At 37.9% G+C, this 24,711-nt stretch overlaps 3 protein-coding genes across 3 annotated transcripts in view; 1 reads left to right on the top strand and 2 right to left on the bottom strand.

Annotated features, from left to right (window-relative positions):
* Nucleotides 1-15,456, bottom strand: part of LOC146486905 (histone-lysine N-methyltransferase EHMT2-like) — a 47,734-nt gene extending 32,278 nt beyond the window's left edge. Inside the window, exon 1 of the mRNA XM_085090423.1 lies at nt 15,330-15,456. The gene's annotated coding sequence lies outside the window, so the exon portion shown is untranslated. The remainder of the gene's footprint in view (nt 1-15,329) is intronic.
* LOC146486906 (uncharacterized) lies at nt 3,920-7,325 on the bottom strand. Its single transcript, XM_085089807.1, has 4 exons — nt 5,982-7,325; nt 5,810-5,881; nt 5,639-5,710; nt 3,920-5,277 (listed from the first exon to the last, which is right to left on the bottom strand). Exons 1-4 carry the CDS (start codon nt 6,138-6,140, stop codon nt 4,915-4,917), a joined length of 666 nt encoding a protein of 221 aa, XP_084945933.1. The 5' UTR covers nt 6,141-7,325; the 3' UTR covers nt 3,920-4,914.
* Nucleotides 15,457-16,863: 1,407 nt separating the features above from the next.
* The window catches only part of LOC146486904 (sacsin-like), a 31,601-nt gene continuing 23,753 nt past the window's right edge, over nt 16,864-24,711 (top strand). Inside the window, exons 1-3 of the mRNA XM_085090395.1 lie at nt 16,864-16,972; nt 20,057-20,104; nt 23,709-23,809. Coding sequence (XP_084946521.1) covers nt 20,101-20,104; nt 23,709-23,809 — 105 coding nt within the window. The 5' untranslated portion in view covers nt 16,864-16,972; nt 20,057-20,100. The remainder of the gene's footprint in view (nt 16,973-20,056; nt 20,105-23,708; nt 23,810-24,711) is intronic.

The following is a 24,711-nucleotide window of genomic DNA, read 5'->3' as shown; positions in this document are numbered from 1 at the left end:
TTTTCATCAAATCTCCCGGTCTCCCGGGTAGAGCACCAAATCTCCGGGAAATACCTACCGCGCTCTTTGTGAGATATGTCTATTAATATTGTTCATTTTTCGTTAGCTCCCCCCCCCCCCCACTGAAGCCCTAAATGTAGGGTTGATGACACGGTTCTGCTGGGACCGCGGAACAAATAGGGCAGATTTCTAGTCTCCAGATTTTTGTACTCCGTGGGTTGACAGGTATGTGACTTCGTGTAAGTCTTACAGATAATAAAGAAGAGTTACTGTAATCAGCTGAATCCTTTTGTTGAAGAGAACCAGCTAATTCCCCGTAATAGGTTTCTTTCAACAATATTACTGATATTGGCAGATTTTCAAATTGATCCCAGTTTCCGTTGTCATTAGTTTATAATTCAACAATTTTAGCTCAGTGTTATTTACGTTGATTGTTTTAATCGCTTGATGTACTTTAAGTTATGGTAGTAACGTTTTTCTCGGAGATATTCAAACACTTTGCAGAGGGAAACCAACGAAAACATTTAAGCAAAATGCTTAAAATATTGTCTCAGTCCTCTGTTCCCAGATCGTTTTGAGCCCTTTCAAAAACTTATTAATAATTCATAAGCCCATTGACCTAGCAAATGGTCGATAAAACATCACGTGCAGTGGTTTTAAAACCCGATAAAACCTCCTCCTTATTAGTATGCGGTGTTTAATGTTTTTCTCGGACTTTCCAACGTTCGCAAAAGCATCATTGTTATGAACTCTCTTGAAACACGCTTTTCCAGGAATGTTTTTGAAGCCGTTCAAAAAACTCGCAGCACGTGTTTTCTCGGGTCTAAAACCACTCGGCTGCGCCTCGTGGTTTTAAATCCGATAAAACACTGCTACTCATGTTTTACCTTACTTTAAAGACATTTGTGTGAGCTGATAAAGTTTAATCTGTTCGGATGCTTTAGATAAAGGATTGAGTCGCAAAAAGGTTTAGAGAACAGAATCATTCATATTCCCCCAATTTAATAGCTGTTGTTGGCTTTACAAAAATGCTAGCAGAACTTTTTTCTGGAGGAGGCGGGGAATTTTACCAACACATTCATCCCTTCGAAAAGGCAAGGAAGTATTTTTCCGCCGGGTGTTACGAAAGTTTGAGGTAAAATTTTTCGGAAAGAACATTTAGATTTTCTTCAGAACTAACTCCGAACTTCTGAGACTATTAGGCATTCCGAATAGATATCCACCGAAATGAACCGTTCAGTGTCGCTGGCTTTGGGCTGCTCTTGAATTCAACATTAAATAAATTTTATGCAAATATGTAGTTCAAGTACGTTGCAGACAATCGAATCTCCAAACTCTTTGGCGTTTAGGTCATTCATCTTTCAAAGCAAAGTGTATTGTTTGTTGTTTATGGGATCATCGAGCTGTGTTACTGAGATATTTGCCAGGTTTTCTGCGGGGTCAGTGAATTAATTTCAACACGACTCACTAGTTTGTGAGAAGGAGACCCTTGAATAGTGGTATACCCAACTGGACACTAAATATGTTGTCCCTGTGTTCACAGAGCATTTCAAGGTCTATTAAATTATTATAGTTCGATATGTTTGGAATTTTATGTATTCCCCAAATTTAAATACACAGTGAAAATTGAAAAGAAAAGAAAAGGTGATACAAGGACGCCGGCCATAGCCGCGTGACAACCTCTGATCACACTAACACACTCACTAGTTCGTGAAGGTCATAACAGAAGCCGATTTTTTATGATTTCAAATTCCAACGGAAGTTGTTTGATCTCTACAGTAGGCTTGGATAAATTCCGAGCATGCTGTCGCCAAAATAACGCATTTTTGAGCAAAAAAAATTATCAGAATACGGAAATGATTAATAAAACAATAGATACACATATCCACTACAAAAAAAAATCAAATCAAATCAAAATTACCTAACATTGTGGGGTTGTGGCAAGAAATTGCATCACAGACTGCAAGTAATGCATGCATACAAATAATCACCCCAAAGCCAGTGGTATCAGCGGTATCACAGCATGGCGAACTCAGAAGGCACTGCGCTATAATGTTTTTATCTGTTCGGTCATTCTAGGGGAACTTGAGTCTTTTCGAAATAAGTAGGGCATTTTTGTCCATTTCCCGAAAACCTTAGGTCTTATTTCCTTTCCGAAAATCTTAGCTGACCTGTTTTCGGTAAGTAGTAGGTTATGTTGGAAATTAAGCCTCATTAGTGTCGAGGTAAGGTCGAGGTGTCGAGGTGCCTATGCATTAGGTGGATTAGGTGCCTAGTCAATGGCGTCACAGCATACTAATTTGGATTAGGTTTACTAATGAGCGTCACTCTTGCACAAAGGAAACAATAGATATGCCCAGGCTTGCCCGCTCTATACCCACCCTGATTGGATCTTAAGATTTATATTGTCTGTTTTGAATAAAAAGCGGTCAGATTTCGAAAGCGCTATCGTTCTTGCAATTGCTTTGCTGGGAAAACTTTTTTTCGATTCTCAGACCGTCAGTTCCTTAACAACATGGCTAGCAAGTTTACTGTTAGAACCCCAAACACCCTCGGAAAAGTGTAGAATAGTGATATTGAAATAGAATATCGGAAACTATTAGCGACCTATTTCAAAACCCTGAACGGAACACGGGAATTATCACAGAGAGCTTTTAAGACAATTAAAAATTGACGACGCGCGACACCCACGCGTGTGTATGAGAAAAACAAAGACACATAACTAGAAATGGCCCGTTTGTCTCCTTTTGTCCCTTTTGGGGTGGTTTTGGCCTTTCAGACCTGGTTATGGCCTTTCAGGCCTGTGTTTGGCCTGGTTATGGCCTTTCTGGTCTTCTTTTATTTATGACGGAGAACGCTTAGTAACCCAGCCTTCACCAATTTTCTATAAAACAGACGCCTTACTTTCTGAAGTTTAGTTTCCTGTCAGAACGCGCGCGGTTCAAACCAAAGATGACGAGCACAAACTATACCTTATACCTGCAACAAGGTGCTGGAAATGATGAAGACAGTGAAGAAAGCGATTTCTCCCAAGAAAGCGAAGTCTCTAGTCAAGGAACGGAGTCTTCTCAAGAAGAAGAAACAGAAAACTTAGAGCCGTGGTCACGCATTTTTGTAGCCTCCTACGCAGACGTTCTTAGGGGTTCGTCACGCGTTCCTGCCCCACGTGGGGCAGGAACGCGTGAACCCCTTAGAACGTCTGCGTGGGAGGCTAGCATTTTTGGTGAAGCCGAGAAACGCCACAAGATCCAACTGGACGCTTTGATCAATCAATACCAAGAAAACGGAGATTCAGAAAACGTGGCTCGTAGTAAAGCCGTGAACGCTCTCGTTCCTGTTTAAAGAAAAGAGCTAAGAAAAGTACTCTTAGAGAATCTACAGTGGATGCGTGCAATGAAAAATGATCCCACCTTCAAAAAAGTGATGGAAACACAAAAAGAGCTTAAAGACACAGAAGGATTCGATTGGTTGGAATCGACGGAACTTGCTATCGATAAGCGGAAATTCTTACTCAATCGATTGCACGAAAAGCAGCCCATTCCACAAGATCAAGACTAAACTTACTATGAATGTTATGGAATATTTTTTATTTTTGATGTTTCCTGGACCTTTGTATCGTTGGATCTCAATAAAAACTGTAAACAACCAAACTTTAAGTGTGTTTATTGATGACTTGAAAATAATAACAATAATAGTAAACTTGTACAATAAATAAAAAATCTGAAATTTGAAATACAAATTACTAAAGCAAGATCAATTAGACTAGATTAATTAGACACTGACTATTTGCGAAAAAGATGTCATTTGTGTTCAGTCACCAAACTGTCAACATGGTTTACAAGAGAGTTTGCAGAAACTGTCCGATTCCATCGTGCGGGTTGAAGTACCTTGTCAGATTTGCTAACCATCTCGCGGATGTTCATCAGTTAGACGACATACAGCGAAGACAGTATTTACAAGAGGCGAAACTGCAACCTAAAGTTAAAGTCGCAGTTTACGAAAGTGAAGCGGATAATTTCGGAAAAAATCACTATCACAATCCAGTACAGACACAAGAAACGGTGTACGAACTGTCAAGACATCGGAGACTGAATGAGGCCTCTTTTAAAGCAAAAACTAAAAGACCGACTACAAAGAACAGGCAAACCGCAAGAAACAAAGAAAGTCGAACTCTTGGCTTAGAGGCCATAGGAAAATTGTGTAGACACGGAAGGAATATTTATTATTCCTCGAAATAAAACGAAAAACAAAAACGGATTTGTAATAGTCAGTCAAATGATTCATTTTCATTCCTTTTCCTTTCAAATCGCTGTGTATTTGACTCTTTTTGTCATTGTTTTTTAATAAAGTTTTTAAAACAGTATCTCTTGTTTGGTTCTATTGCTAACAATTATAAGTCGCGTGTTTCCATTGATCCTTGTTAAGTTATATGAAATTGATTATAAACTAATGCGTCAAGATACTCCCTTGGGGTTTTTCAGCAGAACTGAACTTATTTATATGCAACTTTAGGCTTGCGAACTAGCATAATTAACTGACTAACGGTGCGTGACTTTAATATACATATATTTTTTTATTTTCTCGAGATTGATAGGAGAAAAAAAGACACACAAAGATAGGTTTACGCATCAACGGTTTATTAGGACTCAGAAAATGAGCTTAACACTAGTATAAAATAAAATTGTATGCATACGGGAAAACACAAAGCTAAAACGTGGCGTTATTGGCGTCTTTGGCGAATTTGGCGGTCGTTTCGTGTGAAATTAGGGATAAAATTAGTTTTGCAAATAATTTCAGTTTTATATGCTAAACATGACGTTTTTTCTGTAAAGTTACGGGCGCAAAACTGGAGAAAAAAAATCTATAAAAAAAGACCTGTTAAATAAATAAATAAAAAATAAAGGAGTTCGGTAACTAGCAGTACCCCAACCTTTTGCTCTTCAAGAAGTCGTCGTAACTTCTTGAAAAGGGGTAGGCTGAGATGACAGCCAGCTTCTCTCCATAGGCCGGCTTCCAGCTGTAGTAAATGCATATTTTCCGACTGGGAAAGCCATAGGGGTCGTAGCCGATCACCTTTCCCATCCGGAAAACATACATATAGTATTCGCCATGACCATGTTTGAAACCTCTTTCGATGATTTCGTAATCTCCCTCAAGAGCCGTCATCCACGATTTTGGCGTCAAAAAGGCCAACGTCGCAGTTAGGTTGAAACTGCTCTTAAATTTCGGTGCCAAGCGTTCTGTTTGCTCAACACTTTGGAGTTGGCTGTCCGTAAACTGTAAAGCAAAATATACTTTAATTATAACCCAGTTTCTTCACACATCGCTTTTATTTCATTGTGTTGTAAGTTAACAAGCACTTCATACAAATTTAAGTCAAAGTAACCTGCATAATTAAAATTGCTTAACAGTGCGTAAAACAGTCTGTTTTCGTGCTAGAACTTATCGAATCGCTCAAATCCACCTCCAAATCAGCCTCCCCGCTGCCCGTTTCAGTCTGCGCGTCATTGCTTGATGCATGCATTGAAAGATAAAGTTGTGTTTAAAGAGAGAACTAAAACACTTGTTGAACATTCAAAACTTCATCCAACGGTTTATAAACCAATTGAAAGGCATAAAATGCTTTAATAATACTTACAAGTGCTTCGCGCTGAGAATATTCGGCCAACATTTCGTCAAATGCGCTAATAGTTTCCTCATTGGTTTCGGTCTACGGCGAGTAAGAGAAAGTTCTAAAGATTAGTAAGACAGGGTCAGTGAAAAGAATTAACACTAAAAGTTAAAACATACCAATACTCATTGAACTTACCGTATCAGCTACGTGATTTTGAACGCAAGTGGTCACATGAATAGACTCGTCCGACTCGCGGTTCTCACCAAGCTATTAAAATGAAATGAAACATCAAAGATCAGAGAAGAAACAGTATTTTGATGGATTGAATCAATGAAGGCAATAACGACCAATGCAATATGAAACTTACTTCGAGTTCCTGGACAGCCAATTCTGTAAATCGCGCAAACGCCAAGGGAACAAAATTCTCTGGGATTTGGACGGCCGGAGTCAACATCTTCCAGTCGCGGACAGTTAAACAAGCGCTCAAGGCAGCTTGAAGATCAATAACGTTGGTGAAAAAAGCCATTTTCAACGCTACTAACGTTTTGAAAATCGAAAAAAAAAAAAAGTTTTCCCAGCAAAGCAATTGCAAGAACGATAGCGCTTTCGAAATCTAACCGCTTTTTATTCAAAACAGACAATATAAATCTTAAGATCCAATCAGGGTGGGTATAGAGCGGGCAAGCCTAGGCATATCTATTGTTTTCATTGTACTAGAGTGACGCTCATTAGTAAACCTAATCCAAATTAGTATGCTGTGACGCCATTGACTAGGCACCTAATCCACCTAATCCTAAACGAGGCTTAGGCCTGGGGCGAATCTTAGTCGAACTTAATTCGTCGAACCTATTAATTTTGAAACAGGCGCATGAATGGTTTTGCCGCAATTAAGTTCGACTCAAATTAATTGGTTCGACTCCAGCATAAGTTCGACTTGCCAAGTCGGATAATGCGACAGTGGTTCGGCGTTACAGCGAACGCTGTTCTAAACACGCGCTGAACTCAATTCATAAATCACGCAAATTACAAAATAATTGATTCAAATGTGATGGACTGCACAAAAGTCACAAAAATACCGACTCCCCCATCTGCCAAACGCTATTTCCCCCCTGACGAGCATGCGCTGTACAAAGACAATTTCGCAACCAGAAATGGCGAGCTATCGAAAGTCATTGCTAACATCGCACAGCTTGATGGAAATGTGTTTTTCGTGTTTCATGAACACTAAATATAAATGATTGAAATGCGAATTGCCAATTTGCAATAAATGCTCAGTGTTTGAGTCTTCTCTTTCTATTTTCCGCAATTAATTGCCAAAGAAAAGCCCGACGAGCACTGTATTTCGGCATTTCGCTGGCAAGTCCTAGCAATAACTAGCCGCGCATCGAGTGAATAGGGACCTTACAAATGCAAGACGGCGACGCCAACGAAAACGTCATTTGAAAGTATAACTTTATTTCATTTGCGCTACTTCGCGATTATTTTAACTCATTCAACTTGTACACAAACGACAAACTACCCAGGAACCAAATTGGTAGGAGTACCGTTCAACTTAAGGAAGAGAATTAAAAATTCAATCCCGTGGGTTCACGTTCTCCACAAAACCTTGAATTTGGTCATTTCACGTTGTTGTTTTGCAGAGCATTTTGGCTTATGAATTTATTCAGGGTGTAACATTTGTGCACGTGCAGAGCATTGCTTTTGCTCATTAATAAGCCTTTTGTGTTGTGGCGTTGTCGTCGTCGTCGCGGTGGTGTTTTTGTAAGGCCCGGTTCATACGTCGAACTTTACATGAGCCGAACCTAATCATTTGGTTCGGCGCATGTAAAGATCGACGTATGAATCAGTTAGGATCGACAGATTTGTATTTGGGTCGACCCGCCGTTCTATTCGACTGCGCTAGTCGAATAGAACGGCAAAAGTTCGACTTCGATTCAGACGTCGAACTTTTCATGTGCCGAACCAAATGCATACGTTATGTATAAATTATATAAATTATATCTATCCCAGAGGTCTGTGCATTCCATCGACTTGGCATCTTCATTCTGAACAGGATGGCGGGAAAAGAGGAATGTGCTTGTTCTTCTTGTTTCGAAACAACTAAATATACTTGTCTGAGATGCGAAAGATAGAAAAAATCTATTCTTGATGTGCACACGCACTTCTAACCGACAGAAACTTTCCAATACAGGCTATATCAAAGGCGAAGCGTCAAGACTTCTCAGAACAAAATCTTCCAAAACAACATTTGAAGAAAACATTACTCTATTCAAACAGAGATTACGCAACAGAGGTTACCTCGATAACCTTATAATAAAACTCTTTCAGAAGTCAACCTCCGCGAAAGAATGTCGGCACTACAAAACAAACTAAAAACCCGCAAAAACATTTTGAGGTTTGTTATGGAATATGGCCCTTCTGTGCCTAACCTAAAACAATTCAGATGAGTAAATACAGGAGCCATAAGCGTGGGGTCCACGGATCCCCATGAGTTGTACCAAAAAAATATTTTTTAGAAAAAATCGCCCCCCCCCCCCCTCGCTCACGTCATATACCCGCGTGAATAGAGGCAAATTTGCGTGAGGCTACTACCTTATATGTGACACGGAAAGCAGCTGAGAAAAAATTCACTAAAGATAAAAAATTCCTTGCCTGTCTGAGTACATGTCCGTAGAGTATAAGCTTTTTTCTTTTATTCAACAGTAGCAGCGCACGCAGCGCCACCGTTTTGGCGCCTTTTTGACTTTACTTATTCCAACTTTTCCCGTCTTCTTTCAATTGTTATCTTTTCTTCGTGAGAGTCTAATTCCTTAAATGTGGGCACTGAGGAGATATTTCCTGGCAGAATTTTAAAATTTGGACGCCACTTTGAACGAGTGGAAAAAAATTTCAATTTCTCCACGCGCGATCCTGGCCGTTTACACGCGTGCGCACACGCGCGTATGGCGCAATTTTTTTCTAAAATTAGATTTTTTTGGTACAACACATGGGGACAGGCCCACAAGTCAAAATGGCATCACGTGACGGTCTCCATCCCTGATTATGGCTCCTGGTAAATAACACTTGATAGAAAATCTGCCTCTGCTAAGGGAGATCTACTAAGATTCTTCCTTACTTTCGTACAGAAAAGGGAGATCTTTGAAAGACGTACTCGTAAAAGCAAATTAGCTTTGAAGGTCATATTCTTCCTATCTCGACAAGTAGGAGTCGTGTTTGGCCTGTCTTTATTATTTTACCAAACAAGCTCTTCCATGTCAGAATTCATCTTTCCCGCCATTTTAAATCTTGTTGAGTAAAAACAACAGCCGCTGACCACGAAAATCTACTTTCTCACTTTAACTTGAATTAAGTTCGACTTCAGTTAGGTTCGACGTCTGAATCAACGGCCGAACTTAATTATTTGGGTCGACCTTAATAGGTATTAGGTTCGGCTCATGTAAAGTTCGACGTATGAACCGGGCCTAAGGTCCCTAATAGCACGGGGACACGTGCTTATTCGTCTGTTTCACGAAGTGCAACTCGTGAATTAGGGTCTACGCAGGTTCGACGTTTGCTACCACACTGGAATTAAGTCGACTCTTTGCCGAACCTATTTTTAATAAATTCGACGCGACTTAGATTCGACGTTTGCCCTAGGCCTTAATTCCAATGAAGGTCTACTACTTCGGTACCCGAAACAACATTTTTATCAATCCGAAAAAACACTAGGCCTTAAATTTCCCATATCACGAAAGTTCGTGGTGAAAATTCCCTTTAGAAAATTGTAGGGGATTAAGGGCCTTCCGAACAGATAATTTACCGAAACGATCCGTTGGGTGCCCCTGAGAAGGTACAGATTAGAACGCTACAACTTGTCGACATGCAATGAATATCCACGTAGTTTTGTACCGGGCAGAATGCAAGCAGAATTTCGCTGCCCGAGTAGAATTTTGAGCAGAATAAGCACAGGCATATAAACACGATTATTTACAGGCAGAATTTATCCAAGCCTATTTGACCCTACTTTGAAGGCATAAAGTTTTATACTTTTTATTTGAATTAAAGCCTTCAAATCTTCATTTAGAAAAACATTTTGCACGGAAATATAGCTTCCCTTATGACATTTTTTTGTACCGAGCAGAATACAAGCGGAATTTCGCCGTGAGCACAATTTTGAGCAGAATACGCCTTTTGTACGAGTGTAGCCGGTAGGCATTTAAATACACAGAATACAACAATTAACAAGTCAGAATTTATCCAAGCCTATCTTTAAGGCATAGAACTGTGTGTTAGTTTTAAGCCTTGAGATCTTCTGTTAGAAAAGTTTTAGAAAATTGCTTCCGTCTTATGTCAATATACAGTACACCAAGTTTAATTTAAGTGCCGGTACATGAAATTGAGTATTCTGTATCCGCACTGAATTCTCGAGCATAAAATCACTGGCTTTAGGCCTCCAATGACCACGACTCATTGCTTAAAGCTGTGAATTATTAAATTATCTGGTAATTTAAACCACGCAGTCACATCAACAACGATATGGGCGTTATTTGCAGTTAATCTGTCCTTAATCTATAGTGAATGATAAAGATAAACTTATAGACCCTATGCATAAATGCATGACATTTTAATATTCTTTTGTTTGCATTCAAATTAACCTTACTAACATCGTTCTTGAGCTCAAAAATCAAAAGAATATTTCACCTTGAACGAGGCTAGTGAGGCTAATTTGAATGAAGACAAAAGAATAGTAAAATGTAAACCATTTTTGCATAGGATCTATGGAAACCTCGATGTTTCGACGTCGTCATGACGCCATTATCAAGAGAAGAATAATTATTCTAATCCATAGTTACCTTTTTATTTAATACGGTATTTATTTATATATTTTTAATCGATATTTTACCAGATAGCTCCTTTACAAAGTGGTTTTCAATGAGATTCTGGTCTGGGTTGAATATTAATAACAACAATGCGTCAATAGAAAACTCAGTCTGACAACAATGACAGAGAAAGGAAGAAAAATAACAAATACAATTTAGAAACGTCAACTGACTTATATGCGGTCAGTTGCGGCCCCAAAACTGAAGGAACACCCTGAATAAATTCATAACCCAAATTTCTGGGCTTTTTTTTTTTTTTTTCTAAAGTTTTTTTCGATTTCGCTGAAACGTGAGGGATAGGGTTCGGTCCGTATTGGCAAATGATGGCATTTTAGTTCGTGATTGTCGGCATTTTACTACTGATCATGGATGTATAGTTTATAACCGTTATTTCTAGTGTTTTTAGAGCAATGTCGTTTCTTGCTATATGATGTTATTTTACCTTACATGTAACTTATTCCATTTATTTTGTCATTATTGTTTTTTCATTCAATCGGTAGGGCCACTAGTGATATCAGTTTTTACTATATATATTGTGATGAGGCAGAAGCAGATTTTGCATAAGCTTGCGACGTTCTCACATGTGAAACAAGCACAAGAAAACAAGGCGTACGCAAGCGCAGTAACGTTGGAGGAGATTTGGAAGCGATTCAAAATGGCGGAATCATCTTGCTTGTGCTTGTACTTACCTCACGCCGGTTCCCAGTTGTGAAATAAGCACAAGCGTGAGATAAGCACATGCACAGGGAATGAAAAAAGTTTCTTTTTCTTGCACTTATGCTAATGCTTAACTCACGCTTATTTCCCGCCGTTATGTTGTGAAGCTAATGTAAGGGTGTGTTTTCGAATTTCGGGATTGGTTTCCCTTTCTATCTATTTTCTAAGAACAGTTGTTTTGTTTTTCCTGTTGATGTATTTTGACAAAACCAATTCTTATCTCTGGTTGGGACCATCTGGACTTAGTTGAATTACAATCGTAAGCATGTTTACAGCACACTATAAAGTAAGGCGTGATTTGAGTGATACTTGTAGAAAAGATGTAGAATTGAGTAGAATAGTCTTAGACTGCTTGTAGAGTAGACTAAGAATGAAACTGAATAGTTGTAGAATAGTCTTCGAGTTGTTGTAGTCCTTTAAGAATGAAGAAGAGCTACCCCAAAGATTCCTGGTGTCTATCTGCTGAGTCAAGAGAGTGTATTACAGTTCCCACACGATCTTTCTTATGCTTTTGATTATGCTTATGCTTATGCTTGTGCTTATCTCACAAGTGGAACCAGGTTTTTAAGAGAGTAAAAACGTCAAATTAGATACTGAAACATTGGATCTTCTTTTTGAAAGATTTTCGTGTAATTTTGCTTCTGTCACATGACTGAATACCTTTACTCTACCTTGTCCTCCTTCGTTTATTTCGCATGTTCCGCGACGACACAAAATTGCCGTTTTTCCGGCCTCCGAAAATCGTACTAATCAGGAGATAAATATATCAGTACCCAGATCTTCTGTCTCTTGAGGAAGACAAAACCCCTGGGTACGAGATAACCGTCAAAAGCTGATGTGTTCAAAAGCTAAGGGCCCCGTCCACACGTATCCGTTTTAATTTTAGGGCGCAGAATTTTTTTCCCTTTTCAAAAATTTATCTGCCCACACGTAGCATTTTTGAATCGTTTTTGCGCCGTCCATATGCAAACCAACAGTTTTCGTTTGAAAACGCAAAAGGTTTTTCCGTTTCTGCCTACCGTTCACACGCATCCGAAAAACGTTTCGAAAACGATGGCCGTTGAATTCGACCACATGACGTCATCGTTGCGTTGAGAACACGAAAATGGTGTTCTCAAGATGTCCACTCTGGAGAGCGTTTTTTAAAGTTGCGTTTTGAAACGAAAACGGATCGGTGTGGACGGCACCCAAGCTGTGAATCTAATTATACATGATAATATGTTTTGTTATTCCACTTTTATGTCATTTCACCAAATAAGGTCAAGATAACGCGCAAAATATGAGACCGTAATACACTGTAGTGAACGGTGAAACGAAAGTTCAAAAAAGAAAAAAAAAAAAAGACGCTGAAGAAGGGTTATATACCCGAAACGTCTGTGTTTCTTTCAAAATCATTTTTGACACTTTTTGATAATTATTTTTATATTAATCCTATCCGAATACACTGTAGTGTCCCGGTTTGACCGGTTTACAACAGAGCGAATACGGGCAACGACATTTTACTGGCTTTCTGTGTTGTTTACGCCATTCGCACGCACCATACACTCGATTGCAAAAACGTTGACACCTAAAAAGCATAACCGTGAACAATGAGACCCAATGGCTTTATGGGTATAAGTGTACTAACATTTATTTGCATAATATTCTATTCTCGTGTGACGGTTGATAACCAAAATTAGTTGCATCTGGTGAATGATGGAAACTGTCCAAGCTTTCGTCAAAGTGTCAAGTTGGCCAACAAGGGCCAATTTTTAAACACTACCCACAAATCCGTTGGGTCTCATCGTTCATGGTTTATGCCTTTTAGGTGTCGACGTTTTTGCAATCGAGTGTATACTGATGGACAGATAATGCCGGGTGTATTTCAACACTCTTACCATTAAATTGAAGCCAAAATAGCAAAACTGTTTTATAGTGGAATAATAAATCTCTTATCCGATGGTTTTACATATAATACACGCGTACATTTTGCTCATTGCTCGTATTTTTCCTCGCCCCTTTGGGGTTCAGAAAAATAATACACAACTCGCAAAATATCCATGCGTATTATATGTAAAACCATCGAATAAGATATATATATTGGTGCACTTACACGTCCTGTATCACAGTTCAAGGAAAAAGAGATTTTATTTTGAAGTAACGCATCGAACACGAGAAAGTGTGTTTCATATCCACAGGCAACACTGAGAAGTAGGTTGAAAACACTACGCGCAGCCGAGTTTTTTGAAATGACTTCGAGGTGTTTGGATATCTGATGAAACACAAATTCTCGTGTTTGATATATTACGTCAAAAATATCGCTTTGAAACAACAAGTGCTCAAACGTAAATTTTAAAAGTTTTTGAAATGAGGGAGAAGTTGGTAGTTCAATCAAACGTAGTTACGGAAGTGTCATCGGTAGAGATGTTTTCATCTTCAAAGATGACACTCACTGTTTTAAAACTTTATCAAATAATAAACATTCGCAAAATATGAATTTTTCAGTATATGTAATCGCATGAGGCCGAGTATAATTAAAAATTAATTTTCAAAGTTTTCCCAAATTGCCCGAGTCGCGCTTTTGACACAAGTAATCTCTTGCTGTTTCTTGTAAGAAACGAAAGTTCACCTTTAAGAATTTCCTTTGTAGCTGTAGCACTTGATTTCCAAGTATTTTTGGCACAAACAGTCTGGCTTAAAAAGTCAAACTCCAAAGAACCTGAAAGAAGTCGTTGTTGTCGCTGCACAAAATGGAGAAACCAACAAAATGTAGAAATGGCGTGCTCAGCCAATCAGGAGCAAGTATTTTCGCCGCTCGACCAACCAGGAGTAAATAATTTTACCCTTCGGTGAAAGGAAAATTTAGAAAAAAATGCCCTCTGTTTCGACCAATCAGCATTCAATATTTTTACTCTCTATGTTATAAACAACAGTAAATATGTCATCTGATGAAAATCTTTCTGAGATTATTTGCTGCCGAGAAGAAAAAACTAAAATAACATGTATATCTTCTTATTCAGCAGTTAGCGTCAGATGTGACAGGACACAAATGGCTGTGGGTTTTTTTTTACCCAGTCATGAAGCCTTCAGTTTACCCAACAAACATCTAGTTTAAGGTGATTCCCTCAAAATAAAAGTTCACGCAAAATTTTTCTTCAAACTTTCACTGACTGCTTATTAGCATAAATTATATTTTAAAGAGTTGACGGCTTTCAAACTTAACAGCTGGTAGCTTACCCTCCCGTCACTAGAGCAAACGAGAAAAACAGACATTATTTTAAAATCTAACCATCTAAGTATCCTAGGGTGTAATGAAAAGAGTGAAATAAAATGGCTGCGATCCGCCCAAGTTACCTGATAATTGCTTGCAATATCAGTTAACTTTCAAACATGTGTTTAGCTACTTGATTTGTGCTTGTTTTGTCCAGTGCGAGCAGAAATGAAATTGATATAGCAGAACTTCAAACAACGTTATATATAGAGAGCATGAAGCATAAGCAACAATTAAAGATACTTTTTTTCTGGGAGTCAAGCACAATATGAAGGAGTATTGACCCGAAACTTTTCATGCGCGCGTTTTCTGAGCTATTTTATGGCCGCGAGCGATGGGTAAGCTCGTGTTTCTGGAGTTTTGTAATACATTTTTCTGCCGACATAAAGAGGATAATACCTAAGTTAAAATAACAAGATAAAAAGGATAGGTCATGGTGCACTCTCACGACAAATAACCTTGTATTAATTGACTGGGTGTAGCATCAAGGAGAATCCGCCATGTTTTCAAAATACGCGTGAGCAAAGCGTGCGCACACCTAAATACACAGAGAAATGTCGAAGCGCGCGCTTTATCTAAAGTTGTGACATGCAGCGCACGTGCATTAGTGAACAGTACCATGGCAACAAAAAGTTGTTTGGTTTACAGAAAAGAAAACAAAAAAGTTTTCAAAGCTCCATAAATAACTTATTGATCCTAGAGGATGATACTTATTCTTTTAAGTTGGGTCAAAGGGCAAGCATTAAGACCCAAAGAAAGGGAACATTTGTTGAGAATAAGATTTAGATACCGAACAAACTCTTCGTGGTATTTTATGCAGAACAATTTCGAGCGTAAGAAAATCCAGAAGTAAAAAGTTTTTAAAAAAGCGCCAAGATGTATATCTTACCTTACACTGCAGCGCAAAATCCGATGAAATACAAAACTGGGCGTTTCCTAAGCCGCGCCACCTTCTTGTCGCTCGAGAAAACGTTTTTCCTTCTCAGTACAAAAACCGACAACTTCTTTGTTCCGCGAAAAATAACGAAGTAAATGTTTGACGTCACAATAACGCAGCAAGCGCGCGATGAGTGAGCAGGACTTGTTCCCAGTTTTCTTATGGTAAACTCGACTGAACATGTTACAGCTGCCCATATGTTTCTCTGCTGAAAAAACTGCAATTAGGCCTAAATAATTTGTTTACCCTGACACTAGTACATGTCCTTTAGCACTTTCTGAACACAAATAAAGCTACTTTCCAGTTATTTCGATCATTTTTAATTCCCTTTGTTATTCAAGTTAAATAGTAAACCCTCCTTACTTATTTTTCACGGCCTAAGCCAGTGAGCGTTCAGACGTTTAAAAACTTGAAACTGAGAGCGGAGCTCAATTTTCACCCAATTATTGCGGCATGAATCATTCGTGTTTTCTCGATTCTAACAAAAAATATATAAAAAATGAGAGACTGTCACAGTTATGTACGCAACTGAAGTAGTTGCATGCGAAAAGAAAAGGTGAAAAGAAATCGAGTGGTTATTTAAAACCATGAACTCTGCGAGTTCGGTGCAGTGGTGCAGTGCTACACTAACTGAGCTATCAAGCCAGCTGGGAGCTCGTTGTCTTTTCAAAAAGAAAATTGGTGACCAAGTTGCTCTGATACCGTAATGATTCGAGTTAATGCGGGTCGCTAATTCCTTAAGGGAAGGCGGAGCTTATTTCTTTTTCGACATAAACATCGCGGTGTGGATAAGCACTTTAACGAGCGACAACACTTCAGATTAATACCCTCTGAGCTCTTCTCAAAAATGTCACAAAAATCAATAAGAATTCCGAAGGTAAACCCCTCCCCTCAGAAAAATTATCAGATGCAAACATCCTTCCAATAATAATTGTTCTCGACTGGCCATGAACTGTCAGTTGTTAAGGTTGACTGCAAGCGAAGGTGTTTTTATTGTCAGGGCATTCTGAAATGCAAAATTCTCCTCCGCCCCCCTCTGAAAATAAGCCTCTATACTAAAATAGGCCTTTGGTCGAATATTAACCTTGAAACCCAGTGTTTTACTTTTTCCTCATAGTCCCGATATCACAACGAGCCCAGTGAGTATTTTATGACCTGCTCTGTGGACAGTACCCGACAAGGAGGGATATCTTCACTTGTGCCCGACAGAGTTGAAACAAATTCTGAATAAGGTGTTATTATATAAATTAACACCTCTCTATACTCCTCGCAATAAATAAATAAACAATCAACTACATTGGGCTCCGGCATTTGGCAATTTTGCTCTAAAAATTAGCACTGATCGATTAAAAAAAAATTCTTATGTTCGAATCAGGCAGGATGCGTACGATCGCCCTCGCGACCCAGGGGCGACCGAAATTTGAGAAAGGGGTCCCTTCCCGTCACGCAGTCCGGCCTGGGGTCAACTGGATTTTTCCGGAATTTCATTCATTCATGAAGCCATGTGCTCAGTTGTGCTGCGAGAAAGTCAAGAGCGAAAAACAGCTGATGGAGTTGACTGTAACCAGATTTCACTGTTAATCTGCATAGATAAGGTAACAAAAAATGCAATTTTAGCTTATTTTAGTGTTGCGTTTGTTCTATTGCAAGTTTCGGTCGTAGAGCAGACTTGCTGAGTACTGCAGTCTTGCCTCCAATGCTCCGTGAAGCGTTAGAACGTTTCGGTGAACGATATCTGTCGGTGACTTTTAGGAAGACTACTCTTTAAAATGAAAATTCTAGTTTAATAAATCCCGAAATGCAGCATTTAGAAGCGGTTAAAATGTTCTTGGGCAAAACAGAGAAATGGTGAGGAACGACTTTATACTGGAAAAAAATTCCACGCAACTGCATGTTGTTTATAAGCTTAATGAAGGCCACTTGAAAGCTAGCCAACTTGAAATCTGAGAGTCCTTTTCTCTGCCTTGCTGGGTATTGCCCACTTGAATTCAATTGCACCAACCAGTTTGAATTCATTGTGAGCCAAAATTTGATGAGTTAGTTAATGCATGGCTATACGAGATGGTTTCCGAAATCTCGAACAAAAAGTCTGCTTGTGATTTATTCCATTTCTAGAAACAAAGATGGGCGTTTACTGCTAAATATGTTTTAGAAACAGTAATGTTACTGCAAAGGAGTTGAAAATAATCTGGAAATTAAATGTATCGGAATATTCCATGATTGATTAACCTTTCCGAAGGGTACTGGATTACATATGCAGTGATTTCTGCAATCACCGCACCGCACCACTTTTCTTTCTTTTTTTGTTTGTGTGTTTTTTTGTTTATTTTTTGCAAAAAATCAGAGTTGTTTAAAAATCCATTGAAATCTTCATTGTTTTACATTTTTGCTGGGAAATGACAGAAATGGATATAATTTTGAAATGTTTTGCTTGTTTTCAATTTTTCTACTAAAAAAGTGTAGGGATTATGGGATCATTTGGGTAGATGGATGGAAATTGCACCAGTTAATAAGTGCATTCCCGGCAGTCAGTTGTATGCGAAATACTCTTTTAGGTAAAAACTATTTAACAAGAGCTACTCTACTGCCGAGAAAATGCCGAAGAATATACTCATTTGTTGGCACAGTGTCCATCCGTCTACACAAACGATCCCACAATCCCTTACTTGCACCAGTCTTCTCACAGTTTCTGGAGTGTGGAATTGCACCAAAAAAATCAGCTGAGGATTCCTTGCTGTTTTTTTTCGATATATTTCTCTGAGGACAGTTCCTTTCATGTCTCTGTTACAGCTTCTACAAACAAAAATTGATCTTGACAGAAACACCTTTACTAGAATGTTACCCAGTATACCTTGTCAAAAAATAGGCAGGGCATTTCCCTCATTGATATATTTGTCATTAAGTTTCCTTCCTCAGGATTCTCCACTCATTAGTGGTACAGCACCACAGGTTTGCCACTCACCCCTAAGGAATTGCACCATTCTTGAGTCTTGATGTTGTCAATGTGGCGCGGATCCAGGTTTTTAGGAAAGGGGGTTCGATGAAAGGTGGCTGCCGAAGTCGGCGCCCCAGTAGGGGGGTCCGGGAGCGTCCTCCCCCGTAAAAATTTGAAATTTCAAGTCCTCAGAAACGCGATTTCTGCTATTCCAATGCAAAGTCAGTGTGTTTTAATATCTCATTTTTTAAAGTTAAAATGCCATTCTTTTTCATAAAAATATAACAAAGATATGTAAAAACATGCAAATCTGCATTACAAAACTATTTATTTAATATTTTTACAAGTTCTTGACATAAGCTATTTTAATATAGGGGGTCACTTCGATTGAACTCCCCCCCCCCCCTGCAAACCCCTCCTAGATCCGCTCCAGGTCAATGTACCCCATTACTGATGAAGAAAATAAGTACTCACAGCCCAATATGAGCTGTACTCAAGCATGCACCCAATGCAGCAACTTTAATTAATTTTGCAATCTATTTTGTACCCATTCTCAAAATGCACTTAGATCTCCTTATTGCTGGTTCAGTTTTGGTTCAGAATTTACCTCTGTGAGCATGCTATATCTAAGTCCTTAATGAATAAAATTGCATTAATTTTTTTTTCAAGGAGGAAGGATGATATGTCAGTCTTTATTTGTCCTTCCATATATTTTATTCAATTCTGTTTGGAACATGGTCATGATAAGAAAATTACTTACATTTACTTCAAATTTGTCATAAGAATATGGTTTTAGCACAAACTTTTAGGAGTTGTTTAGGGTTAATAATGTAACATACCGTAGGGTGCATATATTTGGTTTTATGAGACATTTTCTGTCATGACTTGTTTAATGGTGAAAGAAACTAATGTTGGTTGAAAATTCATCTTCAATCTCATGAATGATTCATAGAGTGTGTGGCCAATAAATGATATGCATTAAGGACAATCCCATGTGGATAAATTGTGATGCCCAATTAAATACCAAGTCAATATCATAAGGTTTTCGGTCTGAGATTTTAATGAGCTGCGATTCAATACAATTATTTTTGCTTGTTTACACAAAATTTAAGATGAAGCATTCAATGTGTATGCATTTTTGTGCTTTTTTCTGTCCACTATAATATCTTACTATCATCTAAGAAAGTTTTTTTTTTTTGTGGAAGTTCATTGGAAATTCAAGTGGGGAGGAGAGGAGTTTCAAGAAATTAAAGGAATTTATGAAGCTCCATTTTTTTAATTTCCAAAGGAGTGGACAGGGGAATCCAAAGCAGTTGTCTTTCTTGGATAGTGTAGAGATATTTTTCTGGAACAATGCAATATTTCTTGAAAGGAAAAGTTCGAAACTACATTAAAAAAAGTTTCTCTTACAATGCAGCTTATTTATGGAATAAAGCAATGTTCTTTAGGTCAACATTTTAGATTCCTGTATTTTAGGCTCTGTATTCTGATGAGTTTGAACAGTGAGTATTATTTTCCTATTTGCAAGTAGAGTTGAACCCCACAATATTTTGAATAAAATAACTAAAGTTGAAACATTGATTGACTTTTTTCATTTTCTTGATTAATCTTTGTATTGTTTTCAAAAATTCTTCGTAGAGTGATAATATCGTAGGATTGTTCTTGTCAGTCTCAGTGCTACAGTTCACATCTAAGGGCTATCTGATATTTTCTAAATGCTTTGATCTGTTTGTTTCTATTTCAGATATTGAGGTCTACATGGTAAAGTTTGTGATGCCCTGATTATCCATGGGTATGTAAAATTATAGATAAAAATCAAGATTTCCAATTGACATAATTACATCAAGCAACAAATGGGGTTAACTTTTCTCCCCTGAATACACATGATTATGCATACTGAATACAGTACATCTGAATAACAGAGAGAGTAGAGTTTGACACAATTGAAAACAGAGGAATTAATACCAGGACAAGTGTCTTGTATAGTATAGATTTCCCACTGAAGCTTAACATCAATAAAAGTTATGCAAATTTGATTTATTTTGATTTTGTAAATTTTTTTTTATTCACCTTCTATTAATATATCATAACATTTTGTTACATAGAGGATATTACATGGCCGCGCGGAGATACGAAATTTCTCTGCGAGTGTTGAAAAATATTTCACGAGTGAGCGCAGCGAACGAGTGAAATATTTTTCAACACGAGAAGAGAAATTTCGTATCTCCAAGCGGCCATGTAATATTCTATTTATTATATAAACACCAATGAAATACCAAACCATTTCATTTTCGCTGCAAAAGGCGCGATTTATTATGTAACCATAGTAACGGTGTTATTTTCACGTGTGAAAATAACGTGTTATCTTCACATGTGAAGATATCACGTTTTCGCGCGAAAGCTCACCTGGTATTTCACTGTTGTTTATATAATAAAAATTAATATTCTTTTAAATAATCAGATAAGGCAGGAGATCCAGCAAACTCTGTTACAGTAGATTCTGATAACATACAACCCTCTGTCTTCACATTAGAGCAAGATAGAGTTGAGTTTTGGTGGATGTCAATAAAAGAAAAGCCATTGAAATTATTTTGAATTCTGACAAGATTTCAAAGCAACAGAGCCAACAAATTGAAAATGTAAATGCACAACCAGATGGATAAAATTTATCAAATTTGATTTCCAAGCCAGTTTAAACTAAAATAAATATGCCATGAGGCATGTAAGCTGTGAGCAAAATATCAACTGCATGCTGAGAATTTCAAAACACAGCTCAGAACTAGTGCAAAATCAATTTAATAAAGTGTTATTGGTAACCACTGTAAGCTTTCAAGAAGATCCCTCCAGAATATTATTTGAGGTAAATAAATTTTTTTGTCTGTGTAAATGTATGTTGTGAACATTTAACCATCGTATGATTGCCATCAGCATCATTATCAGATGGTTAACTTGGCCTCCATCCTCAATCACTTCTTCAAAATTATTCAAAGCACTTTTCCAGATTTTACTTCACAAAAATGTAACTTATAATATTTCTAATTAGCCATGAGGAAATAATGGTTGTTGTTGTTGTTGTCATCATCACAACAGTAAACACCAGTTGGCACATAGGTCTCCCACAGGCTCCCTCCACCTTGCTCTACCATGGACTGTAGCTGATTTCATGTGAGACCAGTTGAACTGCAACCAAAAAAATGTTTAGTTAGCTCTTATTTTTAATACACCTAGAACATTATCAGTCCATTATTTACTGTTATGGTGCAATATAAAATGCTGTTATAAATATAAGCACTGTAGTTTTTCTATTTTTTTTATTTCTTATAATTTAAGAGTTGTAAATGCCCATCTCACTTAGTCTGCTATGATAGTTTACATGAAACTATAGAAATTAATATTGGTAATTGAACTGAGTGGAGTGCAATGTGTGGTTCCAGAAAATATCCATACCCCCACCACGGAGGGAATTGGAAATTCCAGAGGGGTGGGGGGGTCAATGGCCCAGGAAATTCCAGAGGGGAGGAGTGGTGAATGGTTGGATAAGTTTCCAGAGGGTCAACTTCACGTTCATGTCAGACATAAATGTTCAAAATTGTAACTTACCAACTTTGCAACTTCATAGATCTTTCTTGAAGACATCACTTTGTTTAACTGTTTTAAAGAAACCCTTGTTACATTAAAAACATGTTTCTCTTCTCCGAAAAGCCTTTGTAATCGAAGTACTCCAACTGAGACAAGAAATCTATGTCTGCGTTGCGTGACTCAGTTATTATAAAACTGTTGTTTGTGAAACTTTCTTGCGTAGAAAATATTGTTTACTGGCAACAATTGAATTTGTATCAATGTTTAAAAGGGAAAATGTTTTATGGCTATGAAGTGAAAGCCACAATTTTACATAAAACATTGAAATATTTGTTTGTTATTTTTGTATCCTGTTTAGAGTTACGGGCAAAGGTCAATTCCCGGGGTCAATTATGGTTTGTCAAAACTGACCTGCGTTAAAACTTATTTTGTCCAAAGTATTTCAACTTAAAGTCCAAAACTATTAACTTAATTTCTATGCCAAAATTCAACAAAATAGAGCCAATTCAACATTCTTTTAATGCGTTATTGATCTCATACAAAATTTGCATAAGAACGTGAACATGCTAATTTCGTTTTGCGGCTCCATTTCGTCTGCGGTTTCAAGTTACGATCTGAAATCTCTATTTGTCTCCCTGCCCTGCTAATGCTTATTTTGTCCATGCTATTCCGATTCAATAGGAAAACTATTGACTAAAATAACTAGACTGAATGATTACCAGGGGAAAAATCATCAACTGAGTAGAACTAAAGCGATAATCTTTTCGATCTCCTAAAATTTGCATAGGAATGTAAACATGCCATATGCAAATTAAATGAAAAAAAAGTTTTTGCATCGCGGGACTTATTCCAACAATTTAGATTTAAAATCTTCAGTGAAGCTAATGGTAAAGTTTGATGTCAATGACCACAGGTAAAAATGAAACACAACAATTATTTCAGTATCAAGAGCTTTTTGGCAAACTCTACCGGTGAAATTGAACAGCGCGCGCGCTCTTCGATAACGCATATTTTCTCCTCGTGTAGGCAGTTCTTGATATTTCTGAAATGTTCACATCAAACTGATTTTTGAGGCGTTCTTTTGAAAAAAAAAAACTTTTCCAGAGGGGGGTGGGGGTGTATTCTGTATTTGAGGAATTTCCGAAGGGGTGGGGGGGTTAAGAAAATACCTTGAAAATGGAAAATCCTGGGGGGTGGGGGGGTCCTATGTGAAATTCCCTCCGTGGTGGGGGTATGGATATTTTCTGGAACCACACAATCTGGTCTGAAATCATACACGTGATTTCAAAATCAAACAAGGGCGATAGCACGAGTTTGATTTGAAATCACAAGTATGATTTCAGACCAAAATTGCACGACACGAAGTTCAATTACCACTTAATTACATCCATTTTGAAATCCCCCAATATTGCCCAAAAAAGTGTCTAAATAAAAGATTTCAGCTTCCTCCACCAAGAATATGCTATATTTAAAAAATTCCGAAAAAAAAAGTCATTTAAAAAATTTCAGGAAATTTAAGCTCTAAAAACAAAGTAAAAACATTCTTTGTCTAAAATTTTCCTGCAATTTGATTGGTCAATTTAAATAATCCCGCTTTCTCATTGGCTGGTTAAAAAGATGCGATTTAGAGTCTAAAATAATGCGATTTAGAGTCCAAAATGGTGCAATTTCGAAATAAAGCGCACCATTTTGGACCAATCAGATTCCAAGGATCACCAGTGATTTCAAAATGGATGTAATTAAGTAACAAAATGGGCACATAAATGACGTCAAAGTCTGTAAAGCTAACCTTCCTTCATTATCTGTTTGCCATTTAGCGGAAAATGATGAGGATGGGTTTGATTTAATTGAGCCATCGCTCATTCAGCAGCTGAGGAAGATTTTGGACCAGTATCCAGATGATGACCAGATACTAAAGGTGCATAAATAACAAGAGCAAAACAAAAAATAATGAGACAATCAATTAAAGGAAGTGACACACTCGGACACCAACCCACAGCCTGGCCAGTGCGTCATGTAATGTTTAAAACACGAGCAGCAGTGTTTTATCAGGGTTTAAAACCACGAGGTGCAGCCGAGTGGTTTAAGACCCGATTAAAACACGTGCTGCAAGTTTTTCGAACGGCTTGAAAACATTCCTGGAAGAGCGTGTATCAAGAGAGGTCATAACAATGATGCTTTTGTGAACGCTGGAAATTAGCATACGAGAAAAACATAAAACACCGCATACTAATAAGGAGGAGGTTTTATCGGATATAAAACCACTGCACATGATGCTTTATCAACCATTTGATAGGTCAATGGGCTTATGAATTATTAATGAGTTTTTGAAGCAATGCTGATGTGGCCCAACAAGGCCAAAACAGCTGTCCATGGCTGCCACTTCCCGGGTCATATGGCTCTGCGCATGCATAAGGTACTGGCCAGGTCATGGGTTGGTGTCTGAATGTGTCACTTGCTTAAATTGATTGTCTTAAAATAATATGTAAATTCGCCTCTTTATAATAAACTCTTCAGGTGGCTAGTAGCAAAGTATAATACCTGAAGCTGAAAGATTGGCCAAAAAAAGCCTCACAGGCAAATGTGAAACTTTAAGGACCATCGTTCAGACAAGGGGAATTATCATCCAATGTACCTACCAACTGGAATGACCCCCCCCCCCCCCCTTATTAGTTCGGAAGCTTGTGTACTGAAACGAACTGAATCATCTGATGTTATATATTGGACAGTGGTAAGAGGCTTCAAAATTTAACTTATTTCTTTTTCTCTTTCTTTTTGCCATTGGAAAAATACTCAAGAGAGTGTTTCATCCAATCCCCA

Source organism: Pavona decussata, unplaced genomic scaffold, assembly GCF_977016875.1.
Source record: "Pavona decussata unplaced genomic scaffold, jaPavDecu1.1 SCAFFOLD_19, whole genome shotgun sequence".
Classification (NCBI taxonomy): domain Eukaryota; kingdom Metazoa; phylum Cnidaria; class Anthozoa; order Scleractinia; family Agariciidae; genus Pavona; species Pavona decussata.
Note: the sequence above shows the minus strand (reverse complement) of the source record. Positions and strands in the feature narration are given on the sequence as shown.

Excerpts from the sequence above, each read along its gene's own strand:
- LOC146486906 (XM_085089807.1), bottom strand. The coding sequence starts at position 6,140 with ATGGCTTTTTTCACCAACGTTATTGATCTTCAAGCTGCCTTGAGCGCT. Across the intron at positions 5,711-5,809 it reads AAAATCACGTAGCTGATACG|ACCGAAACCAATGAGGAAAC; the intron begins GTAAGTTCAATG and ends TACTCGCCGTAG. Across the intron at positions 5,278-5,638 it reads ATTCTCAGCGCGAAGCACTT|TTTACGGACAGCCAACTCCA; the intron begins GTAAGTATTATT and ends TTTGCTTTACAG.